The sequence below is a fragment of the Calypte anna genome, chromosome 1 (genome assembly GCF_003957555.1).
Source record: "Calypte anna isolate BGI_N300 chromosome 1, bCalAnn1_v1.p, whole genome shotgun sequence".
Lineage (NCBI taxonomy): Eukaryota > Metazoa > Chordata > Aves > Apodiformes > Trochilidae > Calypte > Calypte anna.
In genome coordinates this window covers 121,475,069-121,495,397 of record NC_044244.1, presented here as the reverse complement: position 1 = coordinate 121,495,397, position 20,329 = coordinate 121,475,069, and the positions used below count along the sequence as shown (strand labels likewise).

The window sequence follows — 20,329 nt, the reverse complement described above, 5'->3', positions numbered from 1 at the left end:
TTTGGGTTTATTTCCTTGTCAGAAAAAAAGGTAGAAAAAACCCCATGAATTAACATGTGAAACATCATTTTCTTTAGACCTTTAAGTAGCTTGATGAGCAGAACAGTGAATATTTTGCTTTTTTACAACACTATTCTCCATAGTTAAACCTGTTTTACCAGCAGGTGAGTTCAGATTCTAGAAGATTTGTATCTCTGTATTTTAACAAATTCTTAAAATTTCAAATTGTGGATAGGGAGAGGAGGGGAGAAGCTTTTTTCTTCTGATATGTTTGATATATTGGGCAGAAGAGAAATCTATGTCTTAACTCTCACATTTTATAACACCTGTATATCCATAAAATTTGGAATCCTGTGATTCCAAAATTTGGAATGCTGTTAGGCTGCCAGTTTAAAATAATTAATGAACTAAAAATCTGCCTATCTAAAAGATTAACAGTGAGAAACTGAATGTAAGTTAAAACCAGGTAGATGCTGCTGAAACAAATGGAGCAAGACATACCAGAATCACCGATGAGTAAAAACACTTTAGCAGATTAAATGTAAAAAAAAAGAAAATAAAATACAAAATGAAACCCACAGCACCCATGCTCCCAGCTACCTCATTTCAAAGCACTCAATGTGCGCACAACAAAATGAGCTGTACGAACAAGCTTCTTCTTTCTTCCTCACGCTGCAGATTTGCAATAATAGAAGATGCTTTTGTAAAGTCTTTTTTTTTAGCAGATTAATCTTATTTCTTTCCTGCTGTTTGTTTTTGTTTTTTTTTTTTAATTTTTGTCTTTTACTGACAGTGGCTCACACAGATGAAAACGATCATGTTCCCTTGCACCCCTCACCAAGAATTTTACCATTTGGAGGATGCAGATTTGGACTTTATTTCTATCTTGTCTAGGAAGAATTCCTGAGTCAGTCTGCACTGATTGAATGAAATTCCTTCCTGTTCTCCCAGGAGAACTGTGCTTATCTAGACTGCAGTTGGTAACCAGAATGATCCAGTCTGTACCATCCAGCTTAGAAACTGCTGTTATGAAACCTCTCTCTTTTACAAAAATTAATGAATATTACAACTGCTACATGAATCTCCACTTCCTTTTCCAACATTAAGGAAAGCAGTGCAGTTACTTTCATCTCTTGGAAAAAAAAAAATCTAGGAAAATCATAAGCAGACAATGGCTCTTCTTTAAAATCTTAATTTTTAAAGTGGAAACAATACTTCTCTACTCTGGAAACAATACTTTGCTCTTTTGTGAAATTTATGAAGCTGAAAACAAACTGCCAAGTAGCTGTTCAATATTTTTCAAATCCAGTGATGAAAAAAAAAGAGTGAACCACCACGGTCATGTAGATGGTCTTAGACTTAGTGCTGACAGCACTTCTTCCATTTTGGAATTATAATTCTTTCCTCGGTTTATCTTTAATTTTTCTTTTTTAGTGTTTTGTTGCTTGGTTGGTGTTTTTTTCCCCACCCTGAATCACTGAAATCAGGACAGAAATTGCTTATACAGAGAAAACTGCAGAGCAGCAAGTGATAAAGCAAAATGCATGTCATCTCCACCTAGTTCTCTTTCAACTAACTGAAATTTCATCTAATTTCCTTTGAATGAAGCCCTAAAACTCCAAACACAATTAGAAAATGACTAGTATACTATGTTTAATTTTTTAGCAAGTGCTTTAGGTACAGAGACTGCTGCAGAAGAAGCTGTCAGCTGTACATATGGAGGTCTACAGCTCTTTGGGTGGCCAGTGCATGGCAAACAGCCCAGCACCCAGCAGAAAGCAGGCACCAGCAGCCTGTACTTGGATCCCAGTTGCTGTTGCATCAGGACTTCCTCCTCAGGAGCTGAGTCGTCGCTCCCACTCTGTGGTTTTTACTTAGAAATTTTTACAAAGCACTTAGTCAACTAACAGTAATAATATAAGCTCATGCCTGTAGTATTTAAGAAGTATTTTAGAAACACAAAGTATCACTGACCTATATAAACACAGGCAGAAAGGCATTTTAGAAATTTACCTACAGATTTTTTATCCAACAAAGTGCCTGACTGGTCTGTGATCCTTTTACACTACTCCTTTCCTACCTTCTCTTTTCTTTTTTTAAGGCCAAGAAAAAAAAAACAACAAAAAAAGGAAGATGGCATATTTTAAGAAAAAAAAGCAACTCAGAAAACTTGTAGCTTCATTTTTGCTAACAGATTGCTGATAGTGAAAAGCCAAAGTTGAGATAATCTTTCTTCTAGAAGTCCCCAAAGTAACCACAAAACATTAAACAGTTTACTTGGTGCCTCTCCATTCAGCTTTCTATAAAATTTTACAAGCATCAGTTGACTCCAATTTTCCTTGCTGTTTCTTGAATGAAAGGATAATTTCCATTTTATTATCCCAATATAATTTTCTCCAAAAATAATTTGTATCAGTTTTCCTCATTTGTACAAAACTCCAAAAGTCACCTCATTCAGAAGAGGAATTAGTAAAGCTCCTCCTCTTTTTTTTGCCAAAAAGAAGTGCAGTTTTATCAGTGCATCTGGGAAGGAAAAAAATGAGGAGTGCATTTTTGTTTATTAAGCAAAAATTTGAAAAAGCAACACATCCTAAAGACTGTGCAACTAGTTTTGTTCAACTCTAAAGTCACATTATTCTTTACAGTAAGAAAATTGAAACCAAATCATATAGAAATAAAAAACATCTGTGCAAGTTTAATGGCCAAACAGTCTGAAAGGAAAAAAAAAAATTAAGCTAAAGAGAGCCAGGATAGAATATGTTTTCACACAGAAGTAACCTCCTATTCTAATATGGTCTTCTATAGCAGAATTGGACATCAGGATCCCAAGCACACTTTTCCTGCTTTCCTTTTCACCTACCCAGCATTTACAAAGTGTGCAGGAGAACCAAAGTAACCTGCAGTCAAATTCTGCGCTCTGCAGAATATGCATGTTCCAATATAGTTTTAAATAGCCACAGAAAAAAAAAAAAACACCAACTAATTGTAAAAGAAATACCTCCTCTCCCATTGTGAAGCCAAGCTGCCTTTCAGCAGCTCCAAGTGTCCAAGAAGAGCCCTGGAGTTCTGCCCCTTCCACGCATGAGCTCAGCTCAGCTCAAGCGGGAGCCCAGCCCTGACACTGACTCAGACTCTGGGCCATCCCAGGGAAACAAAGGTTCCACTTGTTTGTTTCACAGGAAATCTGGAGCTTTTCCTACCTCTGCTCACGCGCAGCAAGAAGTTTCCTTTCCGTTCCCAGGCCAGCCTGGTCTCCCCTGGCTTCTTGATACCAACAGCAAGGAAAGGCAATGTGGGTAAGGATATATGGACTATTTGTGAACAGCCCAGGCAGAAAGTTTTGTGAATATCTCTGCAGGAAAACGAACTTCTGACTAATTCTTAATGTTTCAATCTCTCTGATTTAAAAAAAAATAATAAAAAAAGAGCAGCTGAATTTTATACCATTTATGCCTTTGATTCAGCTTTTTTTTCTTTTTTAATAAATATGATCAAGAAACTGAATCATCGCTAAGATGATGCTCTCTTCCATGAATATCTTATAAATTCTTCATACTCCCTCCTCACCAACATGCGAGTTCTAAGTAACTGAAAAAGGGCAGTGGAGGGAAACACACCATGGGCTTCTCAGACAATTTAGAAAAAATTACAGATTTATATTTAAGCAAGCCACAAGATCCTATACACTCTCACTCCCATTTGACCTTATGTACTATTCAGCAAGCACTTCCACACAAACATGACTACCATGGACATACTTAAGCACACTCAACACATTCCTTCTATATACACAGCCCATTCCCTGCAGAGGCATTCTCACAAGAGAGCCAACTCAATTAGAGGAAAAGAAAATAGCCTCTAAAAAGAACATGATAAACTTAGGGAGTATGTATATTTTAAGAGGGAGGGCAATAAATTGTTCAACAAATTTATGTGATTCCAACAAAAAAGAAAAAGCTTAATTTTCAGAGCCAGGATATTACAATGCATTTTCTGCCACAAGAGTGAAATACAAGAACATAAGGAGTGTACACAAATTTATTCTCTGGAAGCTTTTTTTTAAAAACAGCTATCCCCTGGTTTTTGTTTAAACATAGATATATTTGGTCCTAAACTAGTTGAGAGACTTGGATTAGATGATCTTTGAGGGATTTCTTGGCCTTATACTGAAAGGAAAACACAACTGATCTCAATAGGACTGTCACCACAGGTACAAATTTCCAGGAAAAAACAAAAAAAAAGATATTTTAAAGAATGGAAATAACCAAGAAATGATGGCTCACATAGAATACATCTTACAGCAGCAATCCCTGTGTCAGCACCACTATGCAGAACAGGTTCAGAAGTGACTAAGATGATCACAAATTATTTTAAAGTTATATTACAATACATCGCTGTGAGTTCCAGAGAACACACTATTATTGCTATTTATTTTAAGGCAGAAAAATAATCTGTAACACATTTATAATGTATACAATTTATGAGCATATAAGAGTGTAAGTACTAGAATCAGGCATGACTTTTTAAAAATAATCCTCAACTAGGGAACACTTAAAAAAGGAAACCCATTCAGAAAAATTCCATAAATGATTGAAGCTAAGTAGACTGAAAAAGATGACTGTATACATTTTATTTTACAGGTCATATTCAGTTTGGCTTAAATTCATTCAGCCTTTTTAATACCCCAGCAAGCATGAAAGTTATTTCTTTAATTTTCAAAGTCAAGTGGGTTAGTTTATTTCTCGGCATAACTGGATTTTTCTTTTAATTTTTGCATTTTGTATGAGCTAAGAATATAAAATGTCATTTCATTAGAATCTCTATGGCATTTTAAAAGTTAAAAAAGTTAAATCAGATGCAGCAATTAATATTAACTTATACCATCCAGCAAAATCAAAGTGGGATAAGAAAAAATGTTTTTCACTTAGAAATACTATGCTTTTATAAAACTATTTAGTTCTAAAGCTTTGATTACTTGAATTTAAATACTTTTTTATCAATTAGATTTTACTTAGGCAGATTTTACTGTTATTAAGACAGACTATATCAAACTCACCAGACATCAAAAAAGTCAGCTTGTAAGTCAGTTCTCTTACTTTCTGAAACTTTTTCTCCATACTGGACTTGAAACATGAGACAAATCTTTCCTAGAAATTCAGCTTATGTCCCAATCAAGTATCATTGGAATTCAAGAAAACAACCTTAATTTAAACTATTACATTACATCAACAATTTGAGGCTTTTAATAATTCTTTAGAACTGCTTGTCGGAATATAAGGTTTGGTAATGGCACAGAATCAACTGAAATTCAGATTGCCTGTGATTAGCAAGCTACCAATTCACCAGCTGATCCCTATACTTTTACTGTTTCCCTATTATGAAATACAACTGCAGAAGGTTAAACCTACATATCCTGTTTTTCAGACTGAAGCATCTTAAGATTTCCTAATCAAAACCATGACTGAAAGATCAGGATAATTCCCTCCCAGAGAGCACTCCTCCAGAAGAATCCCTTCTGGCAGAAGCCAAGTGCTATGCCCCAGGAGAACAGATCAGATTTTCCACATTGCTTTTAGGAGTAACTTCTGGTACTACCAGTACTTCCACCACTGATTCTATTTTTCTATGTTCTTCAAGTAGCTCCAGGGAGGAGCATAAGTTGAAAATGTTTTCATGCAAATGCTCAGTGTGTTTCTTTCATAGTGACCACTCTTTTCTGAATAGAGACCAACGATACACATGTGAACAACTATCTTGTATCATATAGAGTCCAATAGATGCTTCATTAAAGGGAAAAGCCAAAAAAAAAAAGGTTTCAAAAACCTGCAAGTGCAGACAGATCTCTGGGGGCTGAACCCCACCTGCCACCAATACCTGGGCAACTTCATTCAGGTAGCTTAAACATTTTGCAAACCAAAGCAAGAAAACATGAAAATGCAGATATCTAATGGGATAACAGGGAAGGGCAGGAAGTATATAGGAGACCAGGAGTCACTGTGCATTCATGCTTCTCTCTGACTCACCAGAGACACATTGCCCACCAAGGTTATCATATTTGTTCCTCTCTTTGAACTTAATTTTCCATTTCCTCTTCTATTCTCTTGGTACCAAGACCTGTCTTCAGTCAGTCTCTTCCAAAGGCGCTGCATTTTGACTGTCTTTCATTTCACAAGCCTACTGTGTTTTCCCTACCCTTCTTATAGCTGTAAATTTGTTACTCCATAAAGCATAAAAGTTTACTAAATAATTTATTTTTAATATTCACAGTGCCTCATGAACATCAGCCACCATTCGCAAATGTGTGCTATTTATTTTGCAGAATGAAAGAAACCCAGATATTTGTTTTCCACACGGAACCTGAGGAATGGAAAGTTACACCAGTGAGGGAGTGAGCCCCTGCTGCAAGCAACCTGGCTCTCGTGACAGCTGCAGGAGTATGGGTCCTTCTTTTCACCTTCCCTCACAAAATGGCACTAGAATAAATGGTTAAGGCAGGGATGCCAGATGACAGCAGACAGCAACTTGAAAGCAAAACACAAATGCTGCTTGAACAGTTGAGTGCTTCCCCCTGTTCCTACACAGATTTGACACACTGCTGATGCTTGCCAGGATGGCTGCTGCCATCACCAATGGCTGTCTCTGAATAAATGCATGCCAAAAATCTGTGCTTGCAAGTGTAAAGCGCTGCACGCTTGGCACTCACATCACACGCCCTCTGCCTCAGCAGGTATTGTAATAGCGTTCATATTCAGTACAAGGTAGTTTTGCTCACATCTATATTTGTATTACCTCAGTGTTTTGAACGCTGGCTTTAACATTTCTGTTAGAGGAGAGAGCACTTCCAAGGGCACTGGAGGGGGGAGGTGAGTAGCAGTGAGCAGTGCCATTTGGGGGCAAGCACCCACCAAGGCATTCAGCACACACAGCTGGGGCTGCCATGCACTTTGGGTGCTATCGGGCAGCGCTGGCAGAGCTCAGACACTGCATTAACCAGCCTATAAGTGCCAGAAGGAGCCTCTAACTTGCATTCATTTCTCCAAGACTTCTCCTTAAATGACAACTGAAAATTAAGGGGGAAAATATTTTCTGCAAGGAACCAGGCAGCGACTGAGAGTTCAGGTGTGGCACAGCTGTGACTGCCAGCACAATGCATACTCTGCAGTCATTGAGTCCCAAGTGCACTGGCTCAAAATAGTAACTCAGACCTTGCAGGCACTTGGTCTCAGAGCTTACAAATTTCTGTCTGATTGCAGAAGACAGGTAGACTTAATAATTGACATGAGTTTCTAGCCCGTATAGCTCCTGTGTCTACTTCCATTACTTCTCCATTTCTCCTCTCCCAAACATACTAAATGTCCACAGAAATAAAAGATTCTGTATAAATTCAGTGTGTTGCAGTGAGAAGGATCCCTAAACAGCAGTTTATTAACTCTTATGAGTTGCTGGATTGAGAGCCATGACAGCCTCCCCCTTTGTACTAAATCACTACACTGGCTGCTATATTCCCCAGTCTGACAGTTGAGTATAATTTACATTACATTCTGCCAAATATAATATGATGTCATAAAAAGCTGTTAATGAAATGTAGCTCTGCCCAAATTCACCACTGCTAGCCAGATATGAAAGACTTGCCTGGAGAAAACTACAAATATATTTCAAACGGAAAATGTAAGAAGTATTCTCAATAGTCTTTTCTGAAGTAAGGGCAGTTTTTTGAAAGATAAAAAGACTTTCTATGCTATATTCATCTATAAGGACCCTTAGCATTCCCAGCTGAAGCCTCCACTCACTGACCAACCCGATACAGTTAACTCAGACTATGGAATGCACTGGTTGAATGAATTTTCCTTTACTTTCAGAGATTTATTTTTAGATACAGGAGAGGAAAAAGTGATAGCTTGTTAGAACAATGGAAGCACATGCAGATCACACTGAAAGAAAGTCCGGCCTTAAAACAGAAGTTAGATAAGCTACTACAAAATGAAATGGGGAAAAAATGAAATAAGCAACAATAAGCATCTGTTTAAATGTTTTGAAGCTGCATGAGCAGGAGGGGAATTTTTTATCTCACCAGAAAACTAGTGCTGCTTCTGCAGTGATATGCTGAATTTTCTCAGATGACACAACATGACTATAGACATACTGCATTTCTTTAAAAAGTAATCTATCAGCAAGCTATGCCTGCAGTCACATGCAACATTGTAAATTAGTTCACCTATCACTAGTGGGAATTTGAGTCATCAGGAATCTGATGCTATTTATACATGACTAGTGGTCAATACATCAACACAGAGAAGCATCATTAATTTCCCTGGGATAATCTGCTTCTGTGATTTTTAGAACAAACAACAGCAAAGCAGTAAATTGTGTAGACCAGTGAAACTAATGAGGTTTCACGTGGTTCCTCAGCTTGGCCTTTATTTAGAGAGTTTACTGATTACCTTAAAAGACAAAGGCCACTACAACCTAACATTGTTGCCACTGGGCTAATAATTGGAGCACAATTAAGCTGCCTGGTGATTTACAGGAGAGCCTAATGGCATCATTAGCCCTGGTGAGGCCACACCTCGAGTACTGTGTCCAATTCTGGGCCCCTCAGTTCAGGAAGGAGATAGAGGTCCTGGAGCAGGTCCAAAGGAGGGCAACCAGGCTGGTGAAGGGACTTGAGCACAGACCCTGTGAGGAGAGGCTGAGGGAGCTGGGGGTGTTCAGCCTGGAGAAGAGGAGGCTCAGGGGAGACCTCATCGCTATCTACAACTCCCTGAAAGGAGGGTGTAGCCAGGGGGGGGTTGGTCTCTTTTCCCAGATGACTTTCAACAAGCCAAGAGGGCATGGTCTTAAGTTCTGCCAGGGGATGTTTAGGTTGGACATTAGAAAGAATTTCTTTATGGAGAGGGTGATCAGGCATTGGAATGGGCTGCCCAGGGAAGTAGTGGATTCTCCTTCCCTGGAGATCTTTAAAAAGAGACTGGATGTGGCACTCAGTGCCATGGTCTGGTAACTGCAGCGGTAGTGGATCAAGGGTTGGACTCGATGATCTCTGAGGTCCCTTCCAACCCAGCCAATTCTATGATTCTATGATCATCCACCTCTGCTCAACTGGCAGCAATCCTTTCTGCCCTCCTACTGCCGAAATTTGAGCAAAAGCATCCTTAACCTAACACCCCAGTAATTCATATCACCTCGGAGTGAACTATGATCTAAATTTACGATTCATAAAATTGAAAACACGTTAAAACACAAAGCGATAAAACCAACAAAATGAGGTTCTGTTGTTTCTTCAGTAAATGAGACTGATATTTTCCATGGGAATTCCATTCTTCTAAATAATCCCACACTATAAATTCCTCACAGTGATTTATTGGTGCTTTTAAAAAATATCAGTAGTTGTTACGAAATATTTTAATCAAAAAGGGAACAGTATCACTGCAGTAACATAAAAAAATGGTTCATCAATAAATGTATCAAGAACAAGAGGTAGAAAGAGTATTAGAGATTCTAAACTTCAGAAAGAACTAAGCAAAATTTAGGAATTGAGGAAAGCATTGTTTCTGCCTCTTCAAAAGATTACAAGTTACTGAGAAACTGAGGCCACTTTTAAATGAGCAAGGCACATCTCCTAATCAAATTATAATAATTGCAATAATTATAATAATAATATAATGATAATAATTGCAAGCATAACCAAATGTCAGCGAATCATGTTTTGGTGCTATGTGTAGACCACAAAGACCACAGTGCTGAAGCCTCTGAATGGCACTGCTCAAAGGTGCCATTTGAGCACCCTGAACAGGAAAAAGCAATGACAGCAAAGTCTTAGTTGTGGTCATGCTTGAAACACAAACAATGGATTCTGTTTATAAAAATAAAGCCATTGATTTCCACTAACCATGCCAAGTTCATAAGAAATATGATGGCATAGGAAAGAAGGTCTGTGGGTGGGAAGGAAAATTTTAACAATTTTCTGAAAATTCTGTATTCAATTTTTGGCTGGGTAACAAACCTATTCACTTATGAAGCACATTTATTTGTTCTTTGAAAAAAAACAGAGGTAAGACTTCTCATTATTATAAAGCAGCATAAGACTTCTATTCAGTGAATGAAGGCCACTTCAGATACACTTTGCAAACACTTCAAATTAAAGCAATGGACTTCAGAGTTCAAGGAATATGTAAATTATTTTAATCAGTTCCCCTTTAAAATCCCTACTGCAGGGATAGCTACAATTATAGTAAACTGCAGACACATTAAATCCTTCATGTGGGATTAATTGGGCTTTATAATTTTTAAATTCTAATTGCCTATATTGGACTCAGGAGAACCAGATTTTGTGCAACATGTGAGTTCTCATCAGAGTTTGTATGCATCACCTCACAAGCAAGTATTTGTTATACATCAATTATAAATACTATTACTGCATAAATTATAGTAGTGTGTTTACATTAGGTTATTTTCTTCCTCCAAACCCTATTTCTTTTACATACCCAGATTCAGGGGATTAATAATTTAAAACTCACCTCTGGCAGAGCTGCTTTATTAAAATACATGTTTCCTTATGTTACAGCACATTTTATGTCCTGAGTCCAAAAAATGTTTAATACAGCCATGTATGAGTTTGTCTGCCTGCTACCAGGTGTTTCCTATATACAAGGCAATTTTCCTTAAACAGGACTTGTAAAGAAAGACTTGTAAACTCCCAGCAACCATCGCATTATAAACACCAACATCTTCCAGAACAAGGTTAAAAAACAAAAACAAAAACAAAAAACAAAACCCCCTTTATTTATTTACCAACCTAAGGTGCTGGTAAAATTCTTTCTCTGCATATTTAGAAAGATTTCATAAAGCCCAATTACACTTTAAACACTTCCAAGTTGTCAGGGTCACAAAAATCCATGCTGCAAAAAGTCACCATGATGTCTGCTCTTTACCCCAGTCCTGAATGTGCCAGGAAGGAGGTTCATTCACTGGCCATCAGTGACCACCACCAGGCCTCAGATGTCTCCATCTTGTACCTGAGGTGAACTTTGATGAGGTACCATTGGAATACATATCAGTTGCTCCTAGTCCTGCACATGAACAAATCCTTGCACAGGAATTAATAAGCCCACCCAGAAACAGAAGGTAAGCAGAACACCACACAGGCTTTTGAAGAAATCAGCAATGGTCAAGGAGTAATACAATACAGGATTTTCCTTTGCCTTGAATTATCTCAGCTCTTCACTGCCCTCCTTTTACAGAATACAAATTGCAGTCCACTCTAAAATATTTACCAAATCTCCCTCAACATAACTAACTTATGAAGTTTCCACCATGCCTCTGCTGGATCTCCTCTTCTGCTGTACTGCTGTAACTCGGGCTGGATGTGGGGGTAGGTGCTGTGCTATCAATCTGGTCACCGAAATTCAGATCTAGCTTAAAAACCAAAAGCTTTGTGGGCCAAAAAGATGTAATTCATGAAGCACCTGGTTCTACAGACAACTGGACAAGTATAGCTTAAAAGGTGAGAAACTGCAATGCCAGGGAACAAGAGCAACTGTCCAGGAGCTTCTTGAAATCACCATGGAGACAAAAAAATATATAAAATAATTATGCCCATAGCAGAACTCAAGGGCGTGGAAGCATTTTAAACCTAAGCAAATCTAACTACTCACTTAAAGGAAGGTTTTCACAGATTTTTGTTAGTTTTTTACTTCAGTTAGGAAAAAACATTCCCTAGTGAACATACTTTAGAATGATCAGTTTGTTGTTTGGGTTTTTCTTTAAAGCTTGTCTCCTCAATTTTATTACAAACATCTCATTTTGCTTTCTAGACCCTTTGTAATTTATTTAGGAACAGTTTTAAAGGCTTTGGGACAGAGATTGCTCTCTAAAATGGTCTGTTTCAATGTGACAGGAAGTAAATTTTTTCCCCAGGTGGTTATTTCGGGACTTTCTTTTTATGTTATATAGAACAAAACCACAAAAATAATGCTTTCCCTTTTATTAATCCCTTTAAACAAAACTATTTTTGAAAGCATTTTAAAAATCAACAAACCCAATACTAAGTTGAGATATTTGGGCATACGCCAAAGCTTCCTTTATTCTTTTTACACAAACTGATGCCACAGTGACAGTATCTCCCTCTTAGTTTATATGAGAATAGGTTGCTTTTTATTTCTTCACCTGTAAGTAACTGCAAACCTGAAAAGCCTATCCAGTCTTGTTCTTTAAACTAATATTTTCTTAGAAAAAAGGCCAATGGACAGAGGAGTAAACCTCTAAGCAAAGTAGCAGTTCTTGCAGGAAGCTGACCCCACTGGGATTCACTTTTAGGTGTGCAGCAAAAGGAAAACAAACAACAGAATCTTGTCCACAGAAAGATTAGGAAATAATGACCACAAATCTCAAAGTTTTGACCAGTGACAGAATATAGAACTTTAGGATGAAAATTTCTTTAAACCGACACTAAGAGAGAATTAAGAAACAAAACATACCTTATCTACTGGGAGAAAGTCATTTTCAACTTCTATTGACCTTGGTCGTAGCTTTATAGGTTTGTCTTTGAAGATATCTCCAAACCCAACACCCTTGACCTTTTTGGGTTGGATTGCTGTGCCTCCATTGCCTCCTTCTGATTTTGTGCTGCAAGAGTCACCACCATCACTCTCAGAGCCTGTAGCATCTTTTAGGCCTGTGAAATGGGGGGATGAAAGAAGGAATCTTAGTTGTGAAGCTCACTATTTGCAAAACAGATTGTGATAGGAAAATGATTTCTCCCCACCATTCTCTATAGGAAAACGAAACCACAAGAAACATGTAGAGAAGATGCCATGCGCTCATTTTGTGTTTTTAAAAGTCACTTTATTTCATCACATTGGTGTACTGCTTAGAACATACACCAATTCACAAAACATGCATAGTCCAGCATCAGAACTTCTTGTATGAAGATGGGCATTCCTTGAGTATGAAGAAAATCCTTTCTCCTCAGACGAAAATTATTCAGAAGACAACTTAAAAAATGAAAGAGTTAAATTCAGTTCTAGGGCAACTACTGTATAAAGCCACTTAAAGCTAACAAGCAGTCAAACCAGGCACGATGTACCTTAAATCTGTGGGATTCATATCAAGCCAATTATACAATTAGTACCTAAAGCTACTCTACCTAGCTGGTAATATAAAGCTGAAAGCTGTTTAAACAAATCTGCAATCAAATAAGCTGCGTAATACGTTCCCTGCTGAAAATCAAATCTCTTTGCAGCAGAGACAGCCTCATAAGAAAAGCACCCATGCGCACTATTCTCTAGGAATACAATAAATCAAAACTGACATTTTGATTTGCATTACTTCTCTCAGTGAACAGGAAAACTTATCTGTGCTTCTCTGAAAATATCTGCTGTTTGAATAGCAGAGGCCACAGATGCAATGACGCTTCAGCCACGTTGCAGAATGGTGCAGAATCAAGCCAAACAGTCACTGACAGCAGAAGTGACTCACTGCAGTCTCCTCCACTGAAACAGCCCCCCATTATCATTTAAATCTTCCTTCCTCGGTGACAGATTGACTTAACTGTTTCCAGGAAAACCACAGCAATTGCTGCTACTACAGCACTAATTCCACCTAATAATAACAAACCCAACTCCTCACATTCCCCTCACAAGCATGAAGTAAAAGAAACATTTCATGAATTAGAAATATCTTTCTAATTATTTTTGCATCACGGTCCACAAAATTATTGCAATGGATCTTCATTATAAGAGGCTCCCAGTACAGAAGAAAGATTCTTATTTAAAATCTAGACACCTAAAATCAGAGATTGCATACAAGCCTCTTTCCCTTTGGTAAGGAAGTAATGTTACCCCCAAATTATCTGTATTTCTGCCAAAAGGAAAAAAATGGCACTAAGATCAGGAAAGTCTACCGGATTCTTGTAAAAGGGCTGCAAGTTGTGGAGAATGTGCCAAGTTTTATAAAATCTTCATAGTGCCTCAGTTTCTACTAATTCCTGATGTGTAGAGGCAACAGAAACAGAAGAGAGCAGTGCTCTGAGCTGGAAGCATCTGAATATAAATTCCAGCCTACACTAGAACTCCACTTCAAAACCAGACAAATTGCCTAAAGAAAAATTATACTTACAGTTAGTAAAAATCTTTATAAGTACTTTTTTTTTAATATTACCAATTGAATACTATTCTTTTGCTTTCCTAACTCAAGTGATGGTTTTGGTTTTAGCAAACAGGCAGGCTTCATCCAACAACCTTCTGCCATGTTGGTGAGCAGTGACTTGCTTTGAGGTTTACTTTTGGTCTTCCTGGAAATTCACTGTTCAGGCACCCAACAGCTTCAAGGGCTACTTTCACCCTCTCCAATGAACCACAGAAACCACGGCAAATCCTGAGGCCTAGAGGCACAACTTCATGATCCAGGACGCAAGGAGCTCATTTGCTAAGTTGGTTTCAATACCAGGGGGCTGCTAGCACAGGAAATCAGGAATTATGTGTCAGGCCAGGGTTTTTAGAAAAATTGTTAAGCAGAAAAACCACTGATTCCTGGTCTGAGGTTTTTTTGTATCTGAAACTTGAAAGGAGAATCAATGTTTCCAGTTAGAAATAAGCAAAAAAGACTACAGAATAAGCAAAACGTTAGGCTCTTTCACCTCCTGAGCAACTACTACATCTACCTGGTGAATATAAATTATATTTCTGTTACTTTGAGAGTTCAATTTAGGTAGCACTGAACAAGTTATTTGTTCCATAAAATGTGCAAGACTGGAATCTTTAAAGTTTCTAAATAATAATATTACAATTATTTTCTTAAAGATGCTAGGATATTGATTTCTTTACTTGATTTGCTTAATTTTCCTAAGAAGGGCCTGGGTGAAAACTCCAAGTCTGGTCTCACTGGTTTACTATGGTAGTTAAAACAGTAGATTTCCTGCTATCCATAGCAGAGCCATTCTGTGACGTGGATGGGCAAGGTTAGGTTAATTTAGCCTCAGAGATACATATCTCTTCAGGAAACAAATCAAAGCCTCTGCCTCTTATTCCCACACCTTGTTGTGACTTGGTCAGTAGTAGAATCAACTGTAAGTTCTAGTAGCTGGACCTTTCCCAGCATTCCAAAACATCAGTCACTAGGGCCCTGGCTGAGACAGAAGCTAGAGCAAATTTTCTTTACTATTTCTAAATGCAAAGAGAAAGGCCACTGTTCAACTGTAGTGAGTCAAAAATTGTATTTCTGAGAATAAAATGTCTACAATTAAAAAAAAACCAAACCTGAAAAAAATCACAGTGATAATCAATTCTTTTCTGAACACCAGACCTTAATATGAGATAGGAAAATTACCCTCTGGTCAAGTTTCCCTATTTCATCATTGCCAAAATCTCCTCTGCTCTGTGCCAGAGTCAAGAAGGAATGCAGAGATCTCCCTCCACCGGTGACTGGATTTTAACTGAGAGGATCCACGACTGCTCTTAGTCACTCCCTGAGATTAACAGCAAAGCTAATCACTAATTGTGGGAGAAGAGGACCTGACCTCGGCCCATTGTCAGAAATACAATATGGAAGTAATTATGGGAATTACACAATAGGTCTCACACAGACTTCCAGATCTTTGAAGCCTGCATGAAAAAGAGATCACAAACCTCGAGGGGCTCAAATAAGAATTAGGCTTTTGTTTCTGGGTCAATTGTTTATCCTTACTGCATCTTTTTCTTTTGTTGCCATTCTTCGATGAGACATCACACCTTGTATCAGAAACCTCACCTCAGGCTTAAAACAGATTTCCCTAGCTGATGATAATTCAAAACCCACTTAATTCTTAGTGCTGCCACAGAGCTTTGTCTTGGTATAAATCCTTGTACTAAAAGCAACATAGGAAATAACAGTAATTAAAAAAATATTTTAAAAATAGGGGCAAAACAGACTGAAGTGATGCCCATCAAAACTAAAATGCATCTGGCTACATACAGAGGCAAACCTTACAAAGCTCCTGAGAGTTAAAAGAATCCTTCCTTACAGATTGGGAAAACTAAATCACTTTTTTTTTTTTTTTTTTTGATGGACAGAAGCTGAGGATCCCTCTCGACTCAAATAGACAAGAAAGAGTAAGAGCCATACTAGTCTCCTGCTCTTGCCACTGTGTGACAGAGGGAAAGAGACAAAGGTGACAGGAGGATTATATTCAGTGGAAATTGAGAACAAATTAGATAACATTGCAATCTGAAGTAACATTACAAAAAATAATGCAGTGTTTAAGTACAATATAGTCCTGCAGAAAATCCTGTAACACAGCCTTACTCTTAAAAGTGTGCTAAGGAGACTCTCCCTGACCTTCCCCTCAAGGTAGATATACAGCCCTGTTTTGTACATATAAAAAGCTTGCAAGCAAGAATTTGCAACACTCTGCCCACCCTTGCCTAATAAATTCTCTCCTCTCATTTACTTTTCATTGGATTTTTCCCTGATATATATTCAATTTACATATATAAATATACATATATACACCATAATATGTATATATAAAAATATATATACATAAGCAATTCTCTGAGAGACCCTGCCATGTGAGGCTGCACTGGCCTCCACTGCCCTGCCTACACATGGAAATGATGACTGATGATTGAAATGATCCCTCCCCCCCTTAAAAATGGAGAAATGTCTCTCTTCCAACAATCCATCTTTTTTTTTTTTTCCTTCAGTTCTCCACGGCCTTTTTCACTACTAGTGAAAAACCTCAGTAGAAGAGAGCTGGGGGAACACTTTTCCCAAAAGACAAATGCAGCCCACAGATACACATCTGGGAGCTAAGCAGGAACCTGAGTAAACAAGACTGTCAAATTATGAATTTTAAAAATGAAATTATCTGAGAGAGTTCCAGTTAGCAGGGAAGTCAGGTCGCTAAATGGGCATTAAAAACTGGAGAGCATTTCAGCTGGCACAGACATCAGCTGCTACTGACCAATACACCCATGCAGTCTGAAACAGCTGTGGTGGAGCTTTGAACTCAAGCCCTAAGGTAATGCCAGGAGCAAACTGCTGTCCTCAGAAACATGGGGCACATCTTTCACTTTTCTTTTAAGTCTAGTTATTAAATACTTCAAATATAGCCAGGCCCAGATAAAAGTTATAGTAGACAGGCTTATGATTGCGGTTTTTTTTTTCATTTTTAACAGCAACTTTTTTAGAATCTGCCAGCATTTTAAGAGCTGACAAGCTAAGAACATAACATCAACAAGGTGCTCTCTAATGTGCCTCCTATTGCTCAAGTCCTACTAGTGAGAAAATTTTTTAGATCTTTAAAGTCTCTCAGTAAGGAGGTAAGTCTTTCTTAGGGTCACTTCCCATTTCTGTCTCCATAAGCAAAGACACTTTACTCTTTCACCAAGATTTACTGTTGCTGAATCATCATCACAAATCTGAGTGTTGGGTATGCTTGTATAGTAAGCTCCTTAAAGTCTGAACATGACCAGCATCAGCACACAAGAAGCTAGAATTCCCAGGAGCCAAATATTCCCAACTTTTGGCTGGGACAAGTATGGGATTAAAGACATATGGCTATTTAAAAACACTCAGAGCAATAAGATTCTCTGTTGCTTCATGCTCTTCACAAACGCAAGATAATTTTGTATTCATGAAGATGAAATTCTCACAACACTGTCTGGAAGAATTTCACACTCCACACACATCTTTTTCTCTATGGGTATATAAGAGAAATTAGTTTTCTCAAGGCATTTCTAACACACCATATTCATGCTACGCCAGGTCTTCAGGTCTTTTGAGAGCAGCGTTCTGAAATGTACCAAAACAGATTAGCTCAAAAAAGGATTTAAAAAGATGGCAACATCAGACTTAATTCACTAATGGCCCCAGAGTTGTGCTGGCATCAAATCAAGATTCTAAATCAGAAAGATATTTAGGGATGAAAAAGGGCTGTGTAAACTAAAGCTGTTTCAAAAAAAAAAAAAATAAACAGCTGTGATAAAATTAACTCCATTCAAAGCAGGAAATGAATTGTTTTTATGTAGTTTAAAATGGTAGGAAAAAGGGAGAATACATTGTGAGCTTTACAGAGCTTTCTATTTTGAGCTGCTATTTAGCAATTTAGTTTTTATTCTTTATTCAGGGTAGTTCTCTCCACAGACAAGGTATGGCACGGGGCAAAAGACAGACCACTCTGATGATGTGTAAGCCAACGATGCTCTGGCCCTCCAGGCACTTCTTAGGCCAGCTCTGTTAAGTGATGTAAAGGTCAGACACTCGGTGGCACACACCTGAGATGGTGCAAGGGATATATCCCAAATTGGTCTGGCAGCCAGAGAGAAACACTGTCAACTGTGTTTAATAGAACAAAGACCTGTGTAAATGGAGCTTATTGGGATTTTTATGGAAGGGAAGGAAGGCAAAGGGAAACATGTCCTTTCCTTCTATTTAGAGAATGACAGAGTAAAATGCCTGAGTGTCCTATCTGAGGACAAAGAAGGTGAACTTATACAAGGCAGTAAATAAGACAGGAACTGTCCTTCTTCCTTTTTGCTCGCATACTGTTGAAAACTGAACAAATATCCACAGCCTATGAGGTACTTATCTGGAGCTTGCTTTCTATCAAAGTCCTGTATTTTGCTGAAGCCATTCCCAACAACATTCCAGAGTGTAATAAAAATTTGAAAACCAGAAAAGGAAGTTTGATTTTAAATGCTACTGCAGAACAAAGCCATGATGATTCGTCATAGTTTAAAGATTAGTAAGTTCATGGTTTCAAAAAACAAATTTCTGCTTCTCTACCAAGAGTGGTTAAACATGTACAAAAGGCTGAGGCAGACTATCTCAATATTAGTCATTATTTGTTATCCTCAGTTATATTCCTTGAAGAAATGTAGCCATGTAATCTAAACATTTTGTCTTCTCCTTTCATCATGTTCATTTTCCTTAGCAGTTTTTGTCACATAAGAAACAGCCCAAATATTTTTATGCTTGCACAAGAAATCATGCAAGGAAGAGCAGTGACCAGCACCACGTAGCAGCATGCATTAAGGGCAATGCAGCATAAGCATCTTCTGCAGCATGAACACAGAGCCATCAATACAGAAGTTGGTGGCATCACCTCATCCCCAGCCATTTCCCCGAGTACTGTAAGAGCGAATAGAAACAATCATTCATTCATGAGTTCTACAAATGTACCATCATCCTCTTAATTTTGAAATGATTTTTTTCACCACCCTTGTTCTCACCAAGTACAGGAACATGATTACATATGAAAGGATGGATAAGCAACCAGAACCAGAAGGATTCTTTACCTACAAAGACTTGTCTTCTGTAAGACCCATGGAAAACCATTTGCTAGTGGGTCAACAGAAGAACTGAACATGTTTCACCCCAGTCACTGTAATTCTTCCACCCACCACCCCCAATGCCTTCCCATCTGTACACTTGTTATCCAGAAAACACAATGCCCACTTTTAGTCATAAAAATGTTTCATCCAATTTTAGCACTGTTTCTCAGATGTTATTTTTTCAGTGTAGCAGCTGTCTATCTTCTCCATAAGCAAGTTATAAGAAGTTGAGATGAAATTAAAAATTGTAAATGTTCTCTCTTCAGAACTGTTAAAATCCTTATTTGCATTTCTCATTTAACTTAGCTCACATCCAGACACTCTTAAATGAAGTTAATAACACCATAAAATCATCAGCCATATTGATTTCTTTAAACTCTGACCAGCTATTGTTTATCAAGAATTAGAGAGAGGGTTTAAACAAATAAATAAATAAGTGGTGGAGCAATAGAAAACACAATTAAGGTTACTCACGAATACTTCTGTTTCAACGATCCTGTCTCATCTTCTTCCATTATATCTAATATCTATTACTGACAGCATTGTGGATCCACACATAAGGAAAGAGAGGCAAATATTTGTCAAATCAAGCACTGTATCTGCCCTGTTCCTCAGTTATGGAATCTTCAAAGAAAAAGAAAGTGAGGGAAGAAAGAGAAAATAAACCAGTAAAAATATAAAAAATTTCAAATGCAAGACACATTTTTTGTGGAGGTGCAGAAAATTTGCAGGATGAGAAAAAAGAAGGCTGTGATCAACAAAACAACTGATTTTTTGTTGCTCTGCGTCCCTCTTCACGCAGCATATGAATTAGCAAAAACTTTCTGACAGCAGTTTAATGAGCAGAATGCCAAAGGAGTTGGAACTATTGCTGAGCAGAGCCTGGCATATCTAATGACCAAGAAAGCCATGTCAGCATATGAAGGCAAGGCTTAGTGTTTATGCAGAAGACAGTCTTGCATATTTCAGTGGAAGGTATCTCTAGAAGCAGCTACTCACTAATTCAACACTACTTAGCT

The 20,329-nt window shown here is 37.9% G+C and overlaps 1 protein-coding gene across 5 annotated transcripts in view; it reads right to left on the bottom strand.

Moving 5' to 3' along the window:
- SH3KBP1 (SH3 domain containing kinase binding protein 1) overlaps nt 1–20,329 on the bottom strand; it is a 221,533-nt gene that overhangs the window by 75,186 nt on the left and 126,018 nt on the right. For 4 of the 5 annotated variants that reach the window (XM_030460823.1, XM_030460807.1, XM_030460830.1 and 1 more), the window contains one exon: nt 12,477–12,673. In XM_030460823.1, the coding sequence (XP_030316683.1) occupies nt 12,477–12,673 (197 nt within the window). Of the gene's footprint in view, nt 1–2,998; nt 3,026–12,476; nt 12,674–20,329 lie in introns of those variants that run through there. The other variant, XM_030460840.1, reaches the window with a different exon arrangement.